The 18,311-nt window shown below is 38.2% G+C and overlaps 1 protein-coding gene across 3 annotated transcripts in view; it reads left to right on the plus strand.

Annotated features, from left to right (window-relative positions):
* The first annotated feature begins 255 nt into the window (after window positions 1-255).
* The window catches only part of chd2 (chromodomain helicase DNA binding protein 2), a 101,950-nt gene continuing 83,894 nt past the window's right edge, over window positions 256-18,311 (plus strand). For 2 of the 3 annotated variants that reach the window (XM_047822303.1, XM_047822304.1), the window contains exon 1: window positions 373-1,186. In XM_047822303.1, coding sequence (XP_047678259.1) covers window positions 1,125-1,186 — 62 coding nt within the window. In that variant the 5' untranslated portion in view covers window positions 373-1,124. Of the gene's footprint in view, window positions 1,187-18,311 lie in introns of all 3 variants that reach the window. The other variant, XM_047822305.1, reaches the window with a different exon arrangement.

The raw sequence follows: 18,311 nt of genomic DNA on the forward strand, positions 1-18,311 counted from the left end.
TATATATATATATATATATATATATATATATATATATATATATATATATATATATATATATATAAATAAAATGTGTATGAATGAGTATAAGAGTACATTTAATACATAGACTGAATACGTCGAAGACTGATTTTATATAAAATAAAAGGGGTGGGCCTTATTGTACATCACCTGAGTCTGGGTTAAATCGAGAGAACGTCAATCAAAGGCTAAAGCCTGCGCGAGCTGGGAAGGAGGTTTAGATGGCGGATGAGCCTTGGGAAGGGGAACCCGTAGAGCTTGTCGACAACAGTTCTCTTTAAAACTTTAGCTCTCGCATTCGGCCATATATTTTAAAACAATATATTAATTAATGTTGTATGTAAATGCTAACATATCGCCCTGTAATTTTTGCTCTTTTATTTCGTCGAGAAAATGTGTACTGCTTTAGCGTAGTCGTTGTTTTCTGTGCCTCGCGCAGGCAGCCATGGCTGTCCACCATTTTTAGTGCGCTGCGCGCGGCTCTTTAGAAACTCGGCTCTCCATTCAAAAGGCCATTGTTGCTTTTTTTTTTTTTTTTTTTTTTACGGATTTTTTTTCCTTATAAGTAATATTTCGAATTGTATTATCTGGATTTGCCGAAATTTATGTATATTTTTCTTTTCGTTGACGGAGTAATAAGTTCGATATTTTTATTCCGGCTGTGGATGTTACTCCTCACTTCATGCATTTCCCTACCTGTCTATGGAATACGTATGTTTACGTTGCAGGTTTACGTGCGATCGGTTTTATTTTGATTCTTAAAGATGTTTTCGGTCGTCCTTTGTTCTGATGACGCAGTAAGAATTTTTGCATGTGGGATCTATTGCATTAAAAGTCTGAACTCGTTTGTTGCTTGTGACACCGAAAGGGTATCATTTCGTTCTCATTTTTTATCTCATATAATTTCTTTTTAAATTTACGCTTTTTTCGCCAAGCGTGTCAAGGTTGCTTGTTTTTTTCCTTACGAGGCAACGGGAGACTTTTTGCAGTCCTGAAAGCAAAGCAGGACTTATCGGACTTGCATGATGGTTTCACCCCTTCTCAACTTTAGACAGTTTAATACATAGATTAAAGATCATCCTTAACACACAAACAATATAAACATGTTGAAGAACAACGACAAGAAGGAAGGAGACGACGCTTCGCTTAAAAGCAATGCTTCGAGGTACGATTCTACATGTTTTCATGAATTTTTCTTCATGTATTGTCTTTGTTGTTTACTTTGATAGGCATGGCTGGTCACCTGTGCAATGATTTTAGCCAGTTTCTATGAAATCGTATGGTTTCACAGCACTGACCTTGGCATACTTGAAAAGCCACACCCTGAATTTTTTTTTTTGTGGCATTTCTAATAGTGAATCTCATCTGTTTAGGCCTGTGTACAGGGTCAGTGTATCCAATATCTACATTTTACATGCAGTCAAATTACAAGGGTTCTCGTTTTTATTTCTTTTGGGCTATGACCTTGTCTGATTACATTGCACTGCATTGCACCACTTGTGCTATATAAACAGTTTTTGTTCTCAAAACAGTGATTTAGATTGACATTTGCCTTATTATCAAATGATCTTAGACAATGCACATTTTGTACTGATATGTCTTAAATCTCTGGCTGTTCTTTTATTGAACATACTTTGGAACAAAATTGACCAAACTTAATAAGATGTGTGCATATTTAAGGAATATAATGCAAGTAATATTACACAGTTAACCCTTTGCATAATTTGAAATGTCAGTGTCCCTTTTAAAGTGAGATGAATTTTGAGAACCTTTTTTAAGGTTTTATAGTTTTTGTACTTCTAAAAGTTTTCACTGCACCCAGTCAATACCTTTCATACCTACCTTACAGATAATTCTGTCAGACTCTAATGACTGTTTTAAATTTTGCTCACTACCAATGGGTATTTAGTTAGTTTTCTTGCATGCATTTTAGGAAGAGCACACAAATATAGATGTAGTGTATGTTTCGCCGGTAAAGATTTAGTTTTTTAAATGTACAGTTAAGGAGTTGTACATTGTCCTTGTTCAGACCTCATGGTGATGGGTCTTTTGATCTTTTTACTTCTGTGCATTACATGTTGAGTCATGTGGAGAAATCCAAACTTAACCAACTTAATAAATGTTTATTAAATGTAGTCTGCAGTATTTATTTTATATATTACATTTATTCACCCCTGCCCACATAACCCCTATACATTGTAGGGGTGGGGTTGAGGGGTTGTCTTGGGGATTTAGTTTATAACAATAGAATGACTGAAATTTGAACTGTACAGTATGCTGCTATAAATTGTGCTGTAGTGCTATAGTTCATCCTTTTTAAAGTAATGCAGATTTCAGATTCTGCAGCTGACAGTTTGAAAACATTATACCCCAAAGTTTGTAGATTTGTCACCTCACTAGGTAATAAGGAATATTATGAATTCCTGTTCATGACATTGCTACAGATAATGCTAAACATGGATTGAAGGAAACACACATTTCTGTAAGTAAAATAAAAACTTTTTCAGGTTATTTAATTAAAAATGCACGTATATTAAAATGGTAAACAGAACATGTTTTGCATAATTTTAGTGGTCTATGTTACAGCATAATATGCAATCCCAATGTAGGTTGGAACACAGTGTGAAGTTGATATAGGCTGGTTTTATACGTCTGCAGAAATGTGAATGCTGTAAACTAGATTAAACAAAGGACTCATTGAGTGATGTTGATAAATATATAAGGGATCCTGTTTTTCCGCTAAATCAACTCCAAGTTACATATCAAGTCCAAGTTCCCTATCCTATAGAATATATGTTTAGTCTAGTGTTTTCCTAAGCTAATCAGTGATTATAATTAAATAATGAAATAGTAGCAATATGTATAGATTTTTTCTTAAATCAATATATTTTTCTTATTTCTAGGTTCATAGAAATCTTACTTGAACTGCAAATGCATTGCTCAACTAATTAAGAACACAATCTCTCTATATAAGAAGAATGAGCGATTGTAAATCAGTTCACCTGCTTTGAAGCAAAATGAAAGTCACAACAGGTGCACTGGGAAGCAAGACACCCACCCAAAAATGGACTGGGTTTGTAGCTGGTGGCCACAGACATTTGCACTCTTCATATTCGTGTTTTGTCTTTGTCACTACTTGTACTCTACTTACAACCCAGTCAGGTTGCACAGGTAGTCCAGCTCCTTTAGAAAGACACATCTGAGCATGCTGTCACAAGGAGGTTTGGTGTGTCTTTCATCCCATATTCAGGAGCATAGTGTAGATACCGGGAGACAGATTATTACATGAGGAGAGCAGGACAGGGTTATAGAAAGGCAGATAAGTACATAATGATCTCAGGCCTGACATCCTTTTGTGGGATCTGTGCTAATAGTTCAGTGCAGTGCACCTAAATTATCATTTGCCTGAGTTGCCAGAATTGTCAGGTTGGTCACTGGTGCCCTGTTCTCTTCACTGATTAGAGCAGGTTCACACTAAACACCTGTTAGATGTGGAAGTGTCTTGAGATGGTATGGGGGATCGGTATGCTGTCTGCCACATCATCAGCATGACCAGTTTTGGTGGTGGGTCAGTAACGATCTGGGGAGGAATGTCCAGACCAACACATGCTAGCCAGTGGTACCCTTACTGCTCTTACTGTTGTTAGATACTGGAATTAAAACCTCAGAGCCATTGTCAGACCCTATACAGGTACAGTGGGCCCTGAGTTCCTCCTGGTGGATTACAATACCCAACCTCATCCAAGAGCATCTGAAGCCACCAAGTAGCACCACAGACTGTCCAGGACTGTCATCAGGAACATGCCTATACATTTTCAGATACGAATACAGGCACATGGGGGCCATACACTACTTACTTGCATTATGGGTTGCAATGATGAAATTCATGCAAGCTGGATCAGTCTGTAATTTAAATTATTGCTTGATTTAGGTTTATATTGACCATTTAAACATCGTTTTTTTATTCAATGAATTACACAATGTATATAAGTAAAGATTTTCGACTTGAATATGTGTGGAAAAAGTGTGTATTTGTGTGTGTGGCGTATGATCTTTGATATTGTGGCTACATTATAAATAGGCACATATTTATTGTGTATATTTATATCCATTTTATTACACAGCGTATGTGCCTATGTATAATAAACAGTATCTATACCATGACATCTTAGTATCTAAGAAGAGAGCAATTGGTCGGGTGCTTGACCTTGAGCGGTAGTAGGCTCTTGGCAGCCATTTTCTCAGCACATTCTTCTGCATCTCTAAATTTAAACATAATTTAGTTTTGACATATGACAAATTAAATGATTGTATTTAAAAGATATGAGTTTATCACAACTTATATATTGTATATCATAAATGTATTAAATTTTCTTGATGTATAAACTTAATCATTAAATAGCTAAATGATCATTTGAGCACCACAAAATGGCTCTTGCTTTGTGCTGCATAGCTCGGAGTTGCACAGAATTACATAAAAGGTGCATGGAACTACAGGAAGAGAAACTAGGAAGTACTGTCTAGGGCAGAAGTTCATTTAGCTGAATTTTGATTGGTCCTTTCCAGGCTAGTAACAAGGCAGCCACTCATGGTTGAGAGGGATTAAGAGCTCCAGCACCACCTCCCCTATGACGTCATGCACCATATATGGACAGTCTGTCCTTCTTAGCTGCTTTGTCAGCAGTTGCAGTGCTTGCTATGGGGACACACAGTGTGCTAAATATCATTTTTGTCCATGAAACTGAAGCAATTAGTTATTACTTATTACTTTTTTATATTTTAGAAACTATTATATTAAACCTAAAATATTAGTACTTCCAAATTATTACACTTTTGATATTATTCGATGAGTAATATTTCCTGGTTATGAGATGTTTATTCATTTAAAAATTTGGTACAATATCTATACTATATATAAACATTAGTACTATATATTAGTAGTGTAATGTATTAGGAGATTTAGATTTTCGTTGAAACAGGCCATGATTTTCAGCTGGAATTTTAATTTGCATTGGGTTAAAATAAGTTAAATTAATCCTGTTAGAGAGCCACTGTTGTGATAGTGATACTCAAATCTTTTTGGCAGTTGACCCCTTTTTTGGGGCCTAAACGTTCTGTGAGAAATGTCCAGTAATCTGTGTACAATATACAATTATTATATACAATTTACAATTACAATGATGGATTGTGGCTTTGGAAACTTTTTATTTACTTGTATATTTATCTTTTAAGATTACTGTTCAAATCCATAGAAAGAATAAACAGGCAAATTAGCTATACCATTTATTTATTTAAATAATTTTAATTGATTTTTAATTTGGGCAAAAAAGGTTCAATTTACACTATCAGCATGCAATGATGCAATAGGCAACAACCTTGTGATGTTTAGATTCTTGGTGAAGGCTGCAAAATATTGCACCTGAAATGCAAAGGCCACTTGAATTGATATGACAGCATGTTTGACACTGAAGTTTATATAGAAACTCCAACATGTAAAAAGAATAATATGCTATACAGTGTGAAGTACTGTGTGCAACTAATTTCCTCCCCAATTTCGTATTTTCATAACTACATACAGGGTGCAAGGTAAACTTTATAGAGTTTACTGTGTTAATGAATTGTAAATAAACAATGCTTGACAATGACAGTCTAAAATAATTTAATATCATATAAAATGATGCATAATTTTGGCTATACATACATGGTGAATTTTAAATGGTCAGCTAATAGTAAATTATTTTTTAACTTTTTTTCCCTCTATAAATGGCTATATGCTGAAATACTAAAATATTATAAATATTGTCATGCTTAAGCCTCTGAATGGCTGAACACAACACACAAGGTGTAAGTACAGATCAAGTCTTTGTGCAATTTATTCACAGTGCTCTTCAATTTAAGCAGAATTTCAAATAATTGAGCATGTTTCGTGGGAGTTACGGTGTGGTACGGTCACGGGTAGCTTCTTGGAGGCTGGCTGACAGGGAGCTGTGCGGAGGTTTTGAGGCCGAGCAGGCTTGCGGCAGTGCCCAGGTAACTGGCAAACATTAGCAGGCTCTGGCGTGTGTCCTGTGGTTGCTCTGTGATTAACAAGATGGACTTTGTCAGGTATGTTTTCACATACGAGAAATTTGTTCTGTATGTGAAAACATACCTGGCAATAAAGATCTTTCTGATTATGATTCTGAACTAGGGCTGTGCGATATGGCTGAAAACCTTATCATGATATCATTATTCCATATCGGTCGATAGATAATTATTGATACTTTTTATGACCCCTTTAAAATAAGGACCAGGAGAAAAATATTACATTTAAACATTTTTATTTTAAACTTAACCTTCCTCGGATCATAATCCCCTCAGTTATTAAGACAGAAATGTCAACAACCAGGAAAACTCAAATAATTAAAATGTAAACATGAGTCTAAAGTCACAATGGACAGTTAGCAATTTAACATTTAAGGTGCAAAATGAAAGAAAATGTAAGAAATGCTTAATAAAGTGTAATAAAATAGTGCAAAGTGTTAAATATAAACTCATAGATATATATACACTAGATGTCGCCTTGGGGTCCTGAAAAATGCGTCAAAACCGCCGCCAACTTTGTACGGTGCTCCTTTACCTCAAATGCATGGATGATGCAGGACTTCTGTGCTAAGTTGTTCAAATGAAAGAAATCTAAAAAACAGACAGCAATGGATTACATTTCACAAGTGAGAAAATGTGTTTTATGATATTGAATGTTAGTAAATTATATTTCTTGTTCCGTTGGTTTGTTTTAGTCCTTGGTTAACGACCGCAGCTAATCCATGCTAGTTTCCCCTTAGTTTTTACCCATGCTTTTTTTGCTTAAAGGTGAAGACCCAACTTTATGTATGTTTTGTAAGATTCCCTTATCTGTCAAACATATTTTATTAGATTGTCCTGGACTTAACACAAGCAGAATGCTCTTTTATCAAGTTACTTCACTTAAAGACATATTTAATGACATTATATCTGAAAAGTGTTTGGATATTTTTATCTTATGTAAATAAAAAAAATTATAATATGACTTGCTGTTTATATTTGTTTTGTTTTTATTGTATTTATATGATGATTGTGTTTTTGGTACTGTTAAAGTGATTCGCTTGGCTGAGCACTGCATACGACGGGCCTCTAACATCAACTCAGCAGCCTATCAGTTCCCAGTGTCTCTCTTAAACAGAGTTGTGAAAGCAGAAGTAGGCTCTGAGGACATATTTGGTCTTCTTGATCATGTTGTTGAGACTCAAGATGGCATGGACAACCATCACTTTAGCTTAATGTCACTGGTTGTCTGTGCCTTTCATAAACTGAGACAACACCGTGTCTCAAAGATTCATACTCTGCAACTGCAGAGCAAAAGTGTCAGGGAGAAACTCTGTAAGGTTTCTGTTTTTTTTAAATAGTTAACTCCGCTGACAGTCCTGGAAGGATGTCACCAGTTAGGTTGGCAATTCAGCCTCAAAGTCAAAGTTTTTTTTTGGTTTATGTGACTTTACTTATTTAATGTTGCAAAAATATTTCGGGAAAAGAATAAATAAAAGATTGAACAGTCTGGCACCTCAACTATCTACCTTTCACGTTATGTTCTTCTCAAATTTGTGATTTGCTTCCACTTTCAAATTGCTTTGTGTATCATATTTAATAAACCAATACATTTTAAATGTTTAAATGAACATGTATTGTCACACCATTGTAGCAGTGTTGCATGCAGTAGGCTAAGGTAAGTAGTGATTGTTCATTTGAAGTTTACTCAAGTGGAAGAATGTAAATAATAAACTTTCACCTACTAGCACTATGCATTATATTGTGAAAACGTAGATTATCTTAATATCAAAACCTTAAATTTTATCTGGACTTAATGATAAATACATGTCTGACCTTTGGAACGATCAAAAAAAGTTAGAAAATGGCATTCATGACGATTTATGGTGATATTATTTCTTTGCCTACATTAACGCTAATGCATTAAGAGGAGGGGGTCCCCCGTAACAAGACGGCAGCTCAGTTGACGCATTCGTTCCAGTGTACTGCCATGTACAAGGCGACATCTAGTGTGTATATATATCTGGAGAAAACTGAGAATTTAGTGCTAGGAAGTTCACTAGCTTTTCACCTTCTGGTGAATAAAGTGTTTTAAAATATGTGCTGTGTTTTGTAAACATAAATAAAACTGAGGTAGACTGAGATTATGGCTGTAACTATCGAATATTTTAGTAATCGAGTATTCTACCAAAAAATTTCATTGAGTAATCGGATAAAATGTATTTTTGCTTAATTAAAGAGCAATATTAAATATACAAGAGAAAATAAGACAGGTCTCTTAAAATGAACAACTAATCTGTTTCCTTTTTTAGAAAAATTTACTTTTTTTAAATGCATAGTATACAATGCATACAACAATATATTCTATCACGAATAAACATTTAGATATTACCCATTGTTTCTCTGTCTGTACTTGTACTGTGAACAATGACAAAGTTGACTGAGAAGAAGTAAGTACATTTAAGTGTACTTTCTGGTATCATTCTGGGTTTTAAATAAACCCTTTTCTGAGATGCAAACAAACCCTTAAAATAAACCCTTTTCTGAGATCCAAAAACAAAAAAAAATACTTTCAAATTACTTTTTTAAAGTATCAAAACTAATGCATACATTAAAATAAATAAATAATAATAATACAAAAATACTGCCTTTGAGTCATGCAACTTCTAAGTCATGCTTAAGTCATGCAAGTTGTAAATCTACAACTCGGGCATAACATAAGCCTTTACTGTCTTCTTGGAATGATTTGTGGTATTTAAGAGGCAAAAACATGGACAGGAACTTGGAACTTGGAATGACGTGCTGTTGTGGCATGCCAGCTCGATCTTGCAATGGACACCACGCCACGGCGTTTTCTTTACGTTTCGATTTGAAATGATCCCAAACCTTGGACATTTTCTGTCATTTTTTCCTGTTTGTTTCTTCTCTTTGCTCATTGCCACTCGCTCGCTGCGGCGCTCATTTTCAGCATGAGACAACAATATGGTGCAGTCAAAGACCAGCACGAGACAACAATATGGTGCAGTCAAACATATTTTTACATGATTCACTGTTAGCGTGTCATCACGTTGCAAGGTTGCCAGAGAGTGATTGCCTTTGTTAATGCCACGAAACTTGCTTCGCAACCTTTTTTTTCTTCCGACGAAGGATAAAAAATATCAAATGTTTTATCGAGCACATTTTCTATCGCTATCATTCACGTGTCTATCGCAATACATATCATTATCATTTTATCGCCCATCCCTATTCTGAACAAGGGAGAAACACATATTAGTCCAGCTATCACTCTCTTCCTAACACCACAGGGCTGAGCCCTACTCACTGTCCTGTCCGTTCAGCACCTCCGCCGTGTAGCGTGAGGAGCGGGAAACTGCCACACTATTGCGGCGGTGCAGGCTTTGCCGTCACAATAGCTATACTTTAATGTGCATATAATTGAAATTCAGTGAAATGCAAGACCATTAATCTAAATACCCTGTTGGAATTATTAGTACAGTATGAAAACAAGACAGTGCCTTTTAAAATTTTTATTATTATTATTTAATAAATACCATGGTGCATTGTCAGTAATTCCGTCTTGAAAAATGACAAGGGACTGAACGGGGACAGATCTTTCTTTATGTTGTTAAGGAGAAACCTGCATATCGAGTTTTCCAAACTTCTAGAAAATTCTAAGCAAATAATATTAATATAAAAATATAGCTGCAAGCAGCCATGGCGGGCCCTCGCACGTTTTTTTTTTATCGCTATACGGTGTCTCCCAGAAAACAATGCTTGGTTGGCAAGTGCATCAAGTGGGTAAATATCAGTGGACTGATAGGCACATCGATGCGATTGGAATCCTTGGCTGAACATACCCACTGCATGTCTTCCCAATAAGACATTTTTTTGCTTTAGATATTAGACATTTCCTGTTTCTCTGAATTCGCCATAACTTAGTCGCCTCGCCATGGCAGCACCATTCGAGATATCAACAATCCCTTCGCAATTTAGCAAATGAAATTTTACTCGGCATCATGTTCACCACGTTTGATGTCAATCGCATGAATTCCCTAGGAGGACTATTTAAAAGTTCACCGCATGCACGCACTTATAAAACAATCCAAAATGGCCGACTTCCTGTTGGTCCGGAGCTCATGGTTTATAGCGCGAATGATGTTTGGGTCGATGACCTCTATATGCGTACCCTCGTATGTACGCACATGTACTCACATGTGCACATGTGTGTACATAATTGCCCGATCTGTGCACAAATGTTTGTTTTTGCATTACAGGGATCGCTACAGAGCCCCCCTGACATGTCCTTATTCCAGCCTTTGCCCGAGCCTAGTGTCACACGACTCTGACGTGTGTGCCAAATTTCAAGAGTTTTTGAGCATGTTAATGGACCCCAATTGGCCAATGTGTGCAAAAAAATAATAATAATAATAATAATAAACCCGAGCAAAAACAATAGAGATTCGCACCATTCAGTGCTCGGGCCCTAATAATAATAAACCTGAGCAAAAACAATAGGGCTTCGCACCATTCGGTGCTCGGGCCCTAAAAAATCCAAACTAAAATCTCTTAATTCCAATAAGCAGAAACACTCACAAGCAACCTTAAACCTTCACAGTTGTAGCATGCCCCCCGAACAAGGATGAGACTTACTGATGTTTTTTTTTTTGTGAACTTTAATACAAACACATCTCACCAACCAACGTAAGAACTTTTGACTCTTCTGAGGGGCTGCAAATATACATAAAACATTAGCCGTATTTGGAATATCACTATATAAAACTGCGCTAGCCAGAGTGCCCGCCTTGTGAAACAAAAAGGGGCGTAGCCTTAGATCGTAAATCAACTATGGAAAGCCAAAGGTTTCAAAATAAATGACTCGCATTTCCTGTCATAAAACATACTTATGGTTATTTACACTCCTTCCAAATGATTGAGTTTTGTTATCAAGATAACTACAATGAAGAATTTTCAACAAGAAATAAACATTTCTCTTAATTAGTTTATGAACATTCTAATATCAGAATTAGCTTTTGCACAGGACGCTCTACACTAGAAAGCTTATTACTGCGTTGACCCTTGTTATTCAGTCTCTTATCTACAAAGGAGATTTTCACTCTTCTCACGAGTCCGTCCTTGTTGCAAACAGTTTCCAGGACTCTGGCAAGTCTCCATTCACCTCTGGGTGACCGTCAACAATGTCCAACACAATATCACCTTCTCTTAGGTTTCTTTTTGGTGACTGACAGCGCTGTCTAGCAATAATGTTGTGTAGATACTCACGCCTCCACCTGCACCAGAACTGTTCAGTTAAAAACTGCACACAATGCCATCTCTTTGCTCCACAAAGGTCCTCCTTTAAGAAGGCACCAGGTGGGGGCAGTGTTGTGCTGGATTTCATGTGGAGCAGGTGGTTAGGGGTAAGTGGTTCCAAGCTGTCAGGGTTGTTAAGGTTGTCTACAGTCAGTGGGCGATGTTGACTATGGCCATAGCTTCATAGAATAAAGTCCTTACTGAAGCATCATTTAGTCTACCATGTGCAAGTGATAGAGTAGTATTCAATACACTTCTGACAGTCCTTATCTTATGTCTAAGGGGAACAGTTTGTGGTGATGTGGGAGCTGTTTTCCTTTGTTTAATAGTTTTATTTTCTTTCCATATGTTTGGTTTTGTACATCATGAATGATGACGCGTACTGCACTTTCTTGGTCACTCACTGTAGCCGGCGCACCTGATTTGACTTTCTTGACCCTTCTTATGAGGCGTGCTACAGCTTTGACTGCTCTGGACCATGACTAGAACTTGGACAAACGTTCTGCCAGGCTGAATGTCTTTGTAACTTTGTTTAACATTGTCTGTGTTTTTCTGACTCCAAGAGACAGTTCCAGCTCTACTCTTTGTGTTGAGGGACGGTCCCTCTCCCAAAGAAAGGAGGGGCCGGTGAACCAGTTACATGAGAGAATCTCAGCAATAGATTTACCCCTAGATGCAATATCGGCTGGGTTCAGATGGCATGTAAAACCATTGCTGAGGGCTTGTAAGTTGGCGGATCCTTTGGACCATATTCGCTACAAAGGTATGAAAACGACATGCCTCGTTGTTTACATAGCCCAAAACTACCTTAGAATCTGTCCAGAAATACTCTTTGACTTGAGCATAGCAGAGTTCTTCTCTCAACATGTTACTAATTGAAACTGAAACTACAGCTGCAATTAGCTCGAGTCTAGGGATTGTAGTCAGCTTGGTAGGAGGAACACGGGCTTAGGCTATTACCAATGAACAGTGAATCTCCTCTCTAATGTTTTTGGCTCTTAAATAGGTGCACTGTCCATAACCACTCTTGCTCGCATCCGAAAAGTGGCGCAACTCTATTTCTTTAAGCTCTCCGAAACTAGCAGGAAAGTAACAGCGAGTTATGTTTACCTTGTCTAAATTGGCAAAGTCCCGTTGCCAACTCTCCCACCTTGGCCTCAGTGTTTCTGGCAGGGTGTTGTCCCAATTGATACCTTGGTGACATATTTCCTGCAGGATGGTGCAAGGAAGCCAAGGGGGTCGTAGATGGATGCAACAGTAGATAAGATGCCTCGACGTGTTGCTGGTTGGTCCTTTTAAAGTGTTGTCAAATCTGGAACAGTCTCTTTCAACGTTCCATTGGATGCTTAAGGCCCGTTCTTGTGGCATGTCTTTGAATGTTAAGTCCTTTGTTTTTGTCTCTATTGCACATTCAGATGGCGGGATGCTTTGTAGAACAGCAGGGCTATTTGAGATAAATTTGTGTAGATGGAGCCCTCCATGCTTGCATATCTCTGTGGCTTCTTGTGCGAGCTGTATTGCCTTTTCAACTGTGTCTGTGCTTGTGACTCCATCATCCACATAAAAGTCCCTTTCCATGAACTCCGATCCTGCCGGGTGTGTGTGTGTGTGACAGAGTTCTTTAGCTAAATACCTTAGTCCGTAATTTGCACACCCTGGGGATGATGTCGCACCGAAAAGATGCACCTTCATTCTGTATACCCGTGGCTGTGTCTCTGTGTTGCCGTTTTTCCACCACAGAAAACTCCGGTAATCTCTGTCGCAATGCTGAAAGTGAAACTGGTGGAACATTATCTCTATATTGCACATTAGAGCAATAGGATTTTGTCTGAACCGAAGGAGGATGCCTGTTAGATTGTTAATCAGGTCTGGCCCTTGGAGAAGATGATCATTTAGACTTGTACCATTGTATTTGGCTGAACAATCTAACACAATGCGTAGTTTAGTGGGCTTTTTGGGGTGGTATATGCCGTGATAGGGAATGTACCATTGTTCAGCTTGTTTTCCTTCATTGTGCACTTCTTCGACATCACCCCTTTCAATAATGTCATTCATGTAAGTTATGTAGTCTCTTTTGTACCTTTCATCTTTGTTGAACTTTCGCTTTAAGTGTTTGAGTCTGATTTCAGCAAGCTTTCTGTTGTCAGGTAAGTGCGGTCTTTGCCTGAATGGTAGAGGCATCTCAGTGTCCTTGTTTGTTTTTTCTTATCTCCTCCTTAAGCTTGTCCAAAAAGATGAGATCCTCTTGTGAGACTGTTTTGTCACTTGCCTCTGTGTTCTTAAAATCTGACTCTAGCACATGAATAACATCTATGGGAGTAATGGGGTAATTCCTTTATTGTGATTCTATGACACAAACTTGACTGAGTTTCACTGAGCGCTGGTGTGGAGCCTCCAACGATACTGCACCCTAGGTCTGTGCGGATGGCATGTGGCTCCTCACCCTCTCCTAATAGAACTTGTCTTGGAGCTAAAGTTCTGGGAGAGTTAAACCCTATAAAGAGTCCAACATCACAACTCAAAAGAGGTGGTATCTTATCAGCAATTTCTGTCAGATGAGGCCATCGTTTCACTGTATCAATAGTGGGTATGTTGTCATAGTTAACTGGAATAAAGTCTTTCGTGTATGAGGAGGGTAGGTTGATGCAAGTGTCTGAATCATAAACTCTCACACGCATTCCAGAAACTCTGTTACTCTTAAAAGTAGAGTGAACACCCAGCATCGTATAGTTAGCTTTAACTTTACAGGGTGAGTGTCTGCTCGTAGCTGTTTGCTTAATTCTTTACAGACAAATGTGCTGTCACTTTGTGTGTCTAATAGTGCGTAAACTAATTGCTCTTTAGATGCTCGCTGAACAGTAGACACCCATACATGCACAATCATTGATGTGCTACTTGATTGACCCACCTTAGTAACGTTGAGAGCTGTGACTGTCGCGGTTTCATTTGGAGTGCTCGGAGCGATGTTTTCGGAGCTTCGAGACCTTACATATGCCTTGTGATTGTCATTGTGCAGACAAATGGGATGCCTTCCTTTGCAAATGTCACAAGTGTGGCGATGTTGACAATCTTTGGCGTTATGGCCCACCTTTAAGCATCCATAGCACAGTTTATTGGCCTTAACGTATGTGCGCCTCTCTTCTAAGGGCTGATCTAAAAAGTTAGGGCACTTTGACAACTGGTGATTTTCATCTTTACAAAATGCGCAGGGTACCTTTTTAATTTTGTGTTGCTTGTCCTCGCCTTGTTGTTTTGTACTGTAGCCTGCGTTGTGAAGACTTGTGTGGATCTGTTTAGATTAAAGTCCTTTGTGTTCCTTTTCTCATAGGATGAGCTGCGTGAGTGAAGAGTATATGAAGAAGAAACCTGATTGCATGCAATCTCTGCTTCAAGTGCCACAAAATGTGCAAAGTCCTTAAAAGAGGGAAAGTCCTTGCCTTCCATAAGTGAAACTGTTACTTGTCGATTCCAACGGGCTGCCAGCCAGTCAGGAACTTTCTGCAGCAACTTTTGATTTTCCTCACAGTTATTTAGTATTTCTAGGCCTTTTACGTATGGTGTCTCTTGGAGACATGCATTTAGAAAGTCCGAAAATGTCTTTTAAACCTTCTGCATCCTTTGAGCTTATTTTAGGCCATTTTGCCAGTTTGTCTCTGAAAGCTCTTTGGACAATAAAAGGTGGACCGTATCGTTGGTCAAGCTTTTGCCATGTGTCCTTGTATGCCTCTTCATCACTGCGAAAGAATGTGCCCTAGAGACAATTTTGACTGCTTACCGATGCTGGACTGCGAGGCGATACCGTAGATGGAGCGGGCGTACTGTTGTGACGCTAGCTGATGAAGACGCTGCCGTTCTCTATGTGCATCAAAATCACCGTCTATTGCCGTTATATGTTCATTAAAAATTTTCATAATGTCCTTAGTTACTGCTTCACAAGAGTCCATTTTGCGTCTTGTGTCAGGGGATGGCGTAATACGCTTCCTTATTTCATTGTACACCTTCATCATGTTGTTCAAACCATTTGTCAATGTCATCAGCCAGTTCACACAACTTGTGCTCTGATAAGTCAGTCTTTAGGCTTTCTCTAGATGTTCTGATTAGCCCTTTCCATTGTGCATAGAGACTCATCAGTTTCTTGTGCCTTTTAATCAATTCGTCTTCTTGGTAGGCTAGCATTTTCTCTGTTGGCACACTAGGCTGCTCTGAATGCTTGGTTAATGATGACTCGTTAGTAGCCTCCATTTTATGAAGTTCGGCTAATTGTTTTTATTTGCATTCAATATCGTTCTTTAACTCCTGTCTTAACATGCTATCCATATCTCCTTGAAGTAATAAAGCTCTAGTTTCATGGATTTCGGTTCGCAGCTTATGCGTTTGCTCTTCCATGCCGTCCATTTTCCGTGCCGTTGCTGTTAGCGTTCACGCGCTGCTCTATGTTGCACACTGACATGAAGTTCTTACTGTAGCATGCCCCCCGAACAAGGATGAAGACTTACTGATGTTTTTTTTTTTTGTGAACTTTAATACAAAGACACATCTCACCAACCAACGTGAGAACTTTTGCCTCTTCTGATGGGCTGCAAATATACATAAAACATTAGCCGTATTAGGAATATCACTATATAAAACTGCGCTAGCCAGAGTGCCCGCCTTGTGAAACAAAAAGGGGCGTAGCCTTAGACTGTAAATCAACTATGGAAAGCCAAAAGTTTCAAAATAAATGACAATCACATTTCCTGTCATAAAACACTTTGCAAGATGGTTAGCCATTCTAAAATGACTGAAACCCACTGACCGCTGGTTGTCCATATGAAGGCCAAACATATGACCCTTTGAGCCATAGCAAGAGAAGTAGGTTGTTCCAAATCCGCGATTTCTAGAAAATTGCATCTTTACAACATCAAAAACTCATTCAAGTCCCCAAAGAAGCCTGGTCATCCAAGAAAGACAAATGCAAGAGAGGATAGTATAATGTGGAGAATCTCAATAGGCAATTGGTTCAGCACTGTAGCTTGGACTGCTCACCAGTTCAGCTCTGCACAGAGTAAGGATCTGTCTCATCATAATGTGTCTCAACACTTTAGAGAATTTGGACTGAAAGTCCAATCTGCATTGACTAAACATTTCATTAGCAGAAAGAATCAAAAGTCTAGACTAAACATGAGTAATTATGTTCCTTGTGGATCTGGGGAAAGACTGAACCCAGAGAGTAAAGAATTCAGTGAAATGTAGAGGGGGATGGGTCATGGTTTGGGGGATATTTTCTGCAGCAGGAGTTTTGTCCTCTTATACAGGTGCATGACTGAGTGGATGCAAATTATTACCTGACTTTTCTTTGACAAAATGTGGTTCCTTCCCTGCCTTCATCACCCAATCATCCAACAATTTTCATGCACGACGATGACGCCTGTCACACAGAAAAACGGGTATAGCAGTCCCTTAAAGCTGAAAACATTGAAATAATGAAAAGGTCCCGATCTAAACCCAAAAAACATCTGGAATATCCTTTCCAACAACGTTAAGGCCAAAACCAAACTGGAAGAGACCGGAAAAAGGGTGGATCAAAATCACACCAGTGCAGTGTGTGAGACTAGTGATGTCCTGTGGCCGCAGATGTGCTAGTCATTTAAAGCAAGAGCCTGTATAGTTCCTAATTGTTGACTCAGAAATTTTAGCTATTGTTGAGCAAAAATGATTACAATGTTCATGAAAAAAACATGTGTGTACACACACAGTGCTGCTTGAAGTTTTTTAAACTTTTAAATTCCTAGATTTCCGCATAAATATGACCCAAAACATCCGATTTTCACATCATTTCTGAAAGTAAACAAATGCCCCTTTTCCACAAAGGCAGTTTGAGTGCTGGTTTGGAGCCAGAGCCTAATTTACCAGTTCTTTATTTTTCGACAGCCAAAGCACCAGCTCTTAACCAGGAAAAGTGGTTCTTAAGTAGCACCAAAACGTTGCTGGTCTAGACTTAAGAATCGCTTGCATCAGGGGCTACTGTTAGATAATGTACCTTAAGTATACTAATGTTTAATACACTTTTACTTTACCGCAATATGATAAATTATCAGGACACATGATAGTAGGTAGCTACATGCTAAGGCTAACTTTTTTCTGTGTTAATGATAAAATATGTACTTTCTCGATTACAACCTATCTATATACAAATTACATGGAGCTGCAAGTACATGTTGGATTCGCCACATTTGGATGCCAATGTAGGTTCACAAAGCCATTAGCATTAACAGTAAAGCAACATCTGCCATTTTTTAAAATAAATTTATGGCTAATAATAATATAGTAATAAGCTTATAACGGAAATCAGAATGTTGGCTTCTACAATGGCAACATAATAATAATAAGCTTATAACGAAAATCTGAATGTTGGCTTCTACAAAGCCAACATCATAATAACTGGATTTGTAAAGTTTGTCACGACAAACTTTGATGTTGGCTTTGACGGTGCAAGTATTCGCAAAGGCCGGTGCATTTTGGAGGCGAGTGGACAAAGATTGTGAAAGATACTGGACCGCTAGGGTGCCAATACTTTTGGAGGTGAGCGGGCATGCGCATGTGACGTGATCTGAATACCTGTGAGGTAGTTCCCCTCATTGTACTGAGTGTTTTGATATGTCACATGTCCATGTTGTGCAAGTTTTTAATTTTCACGTGACGTCACATACTCTCATACTTCAGTCTCCACATCAAAGTTCCTGAAAGCAAAGAAGGTCAAGTTGCTCCACGATTGGCCAGCCCAGTCACCAGACATGAACATTATTGAGCATGTCTGGGGTAAGATGATGGAGGAGGCATTGAAGATGAAACCAAAGAATCTTGACGAACTCTGAAAGTCCTGCAAGAATGCTTTCTTTGCCATTCCAGATTACTGTATTAATAAGTTATTGCCGAGA

The sequence above is a fragment of the Tachysurus fulvidraco genome, chromosome 13 (genome assembly GCF_022655615.1).
Source record: "Tachysurus fulvidraco isolate hzauxx_2018 chromosome 13, HZAU_PFXX_2.0, whole genome shotgun sequence".
Taxonomy (NCBI): domain Eukaryota; kingdom Metazoa; phylum Chordata; class Actinopteri; order Siluriformes; family Bagridae; genus Tachysurus; species Tachysurus fulvidraco.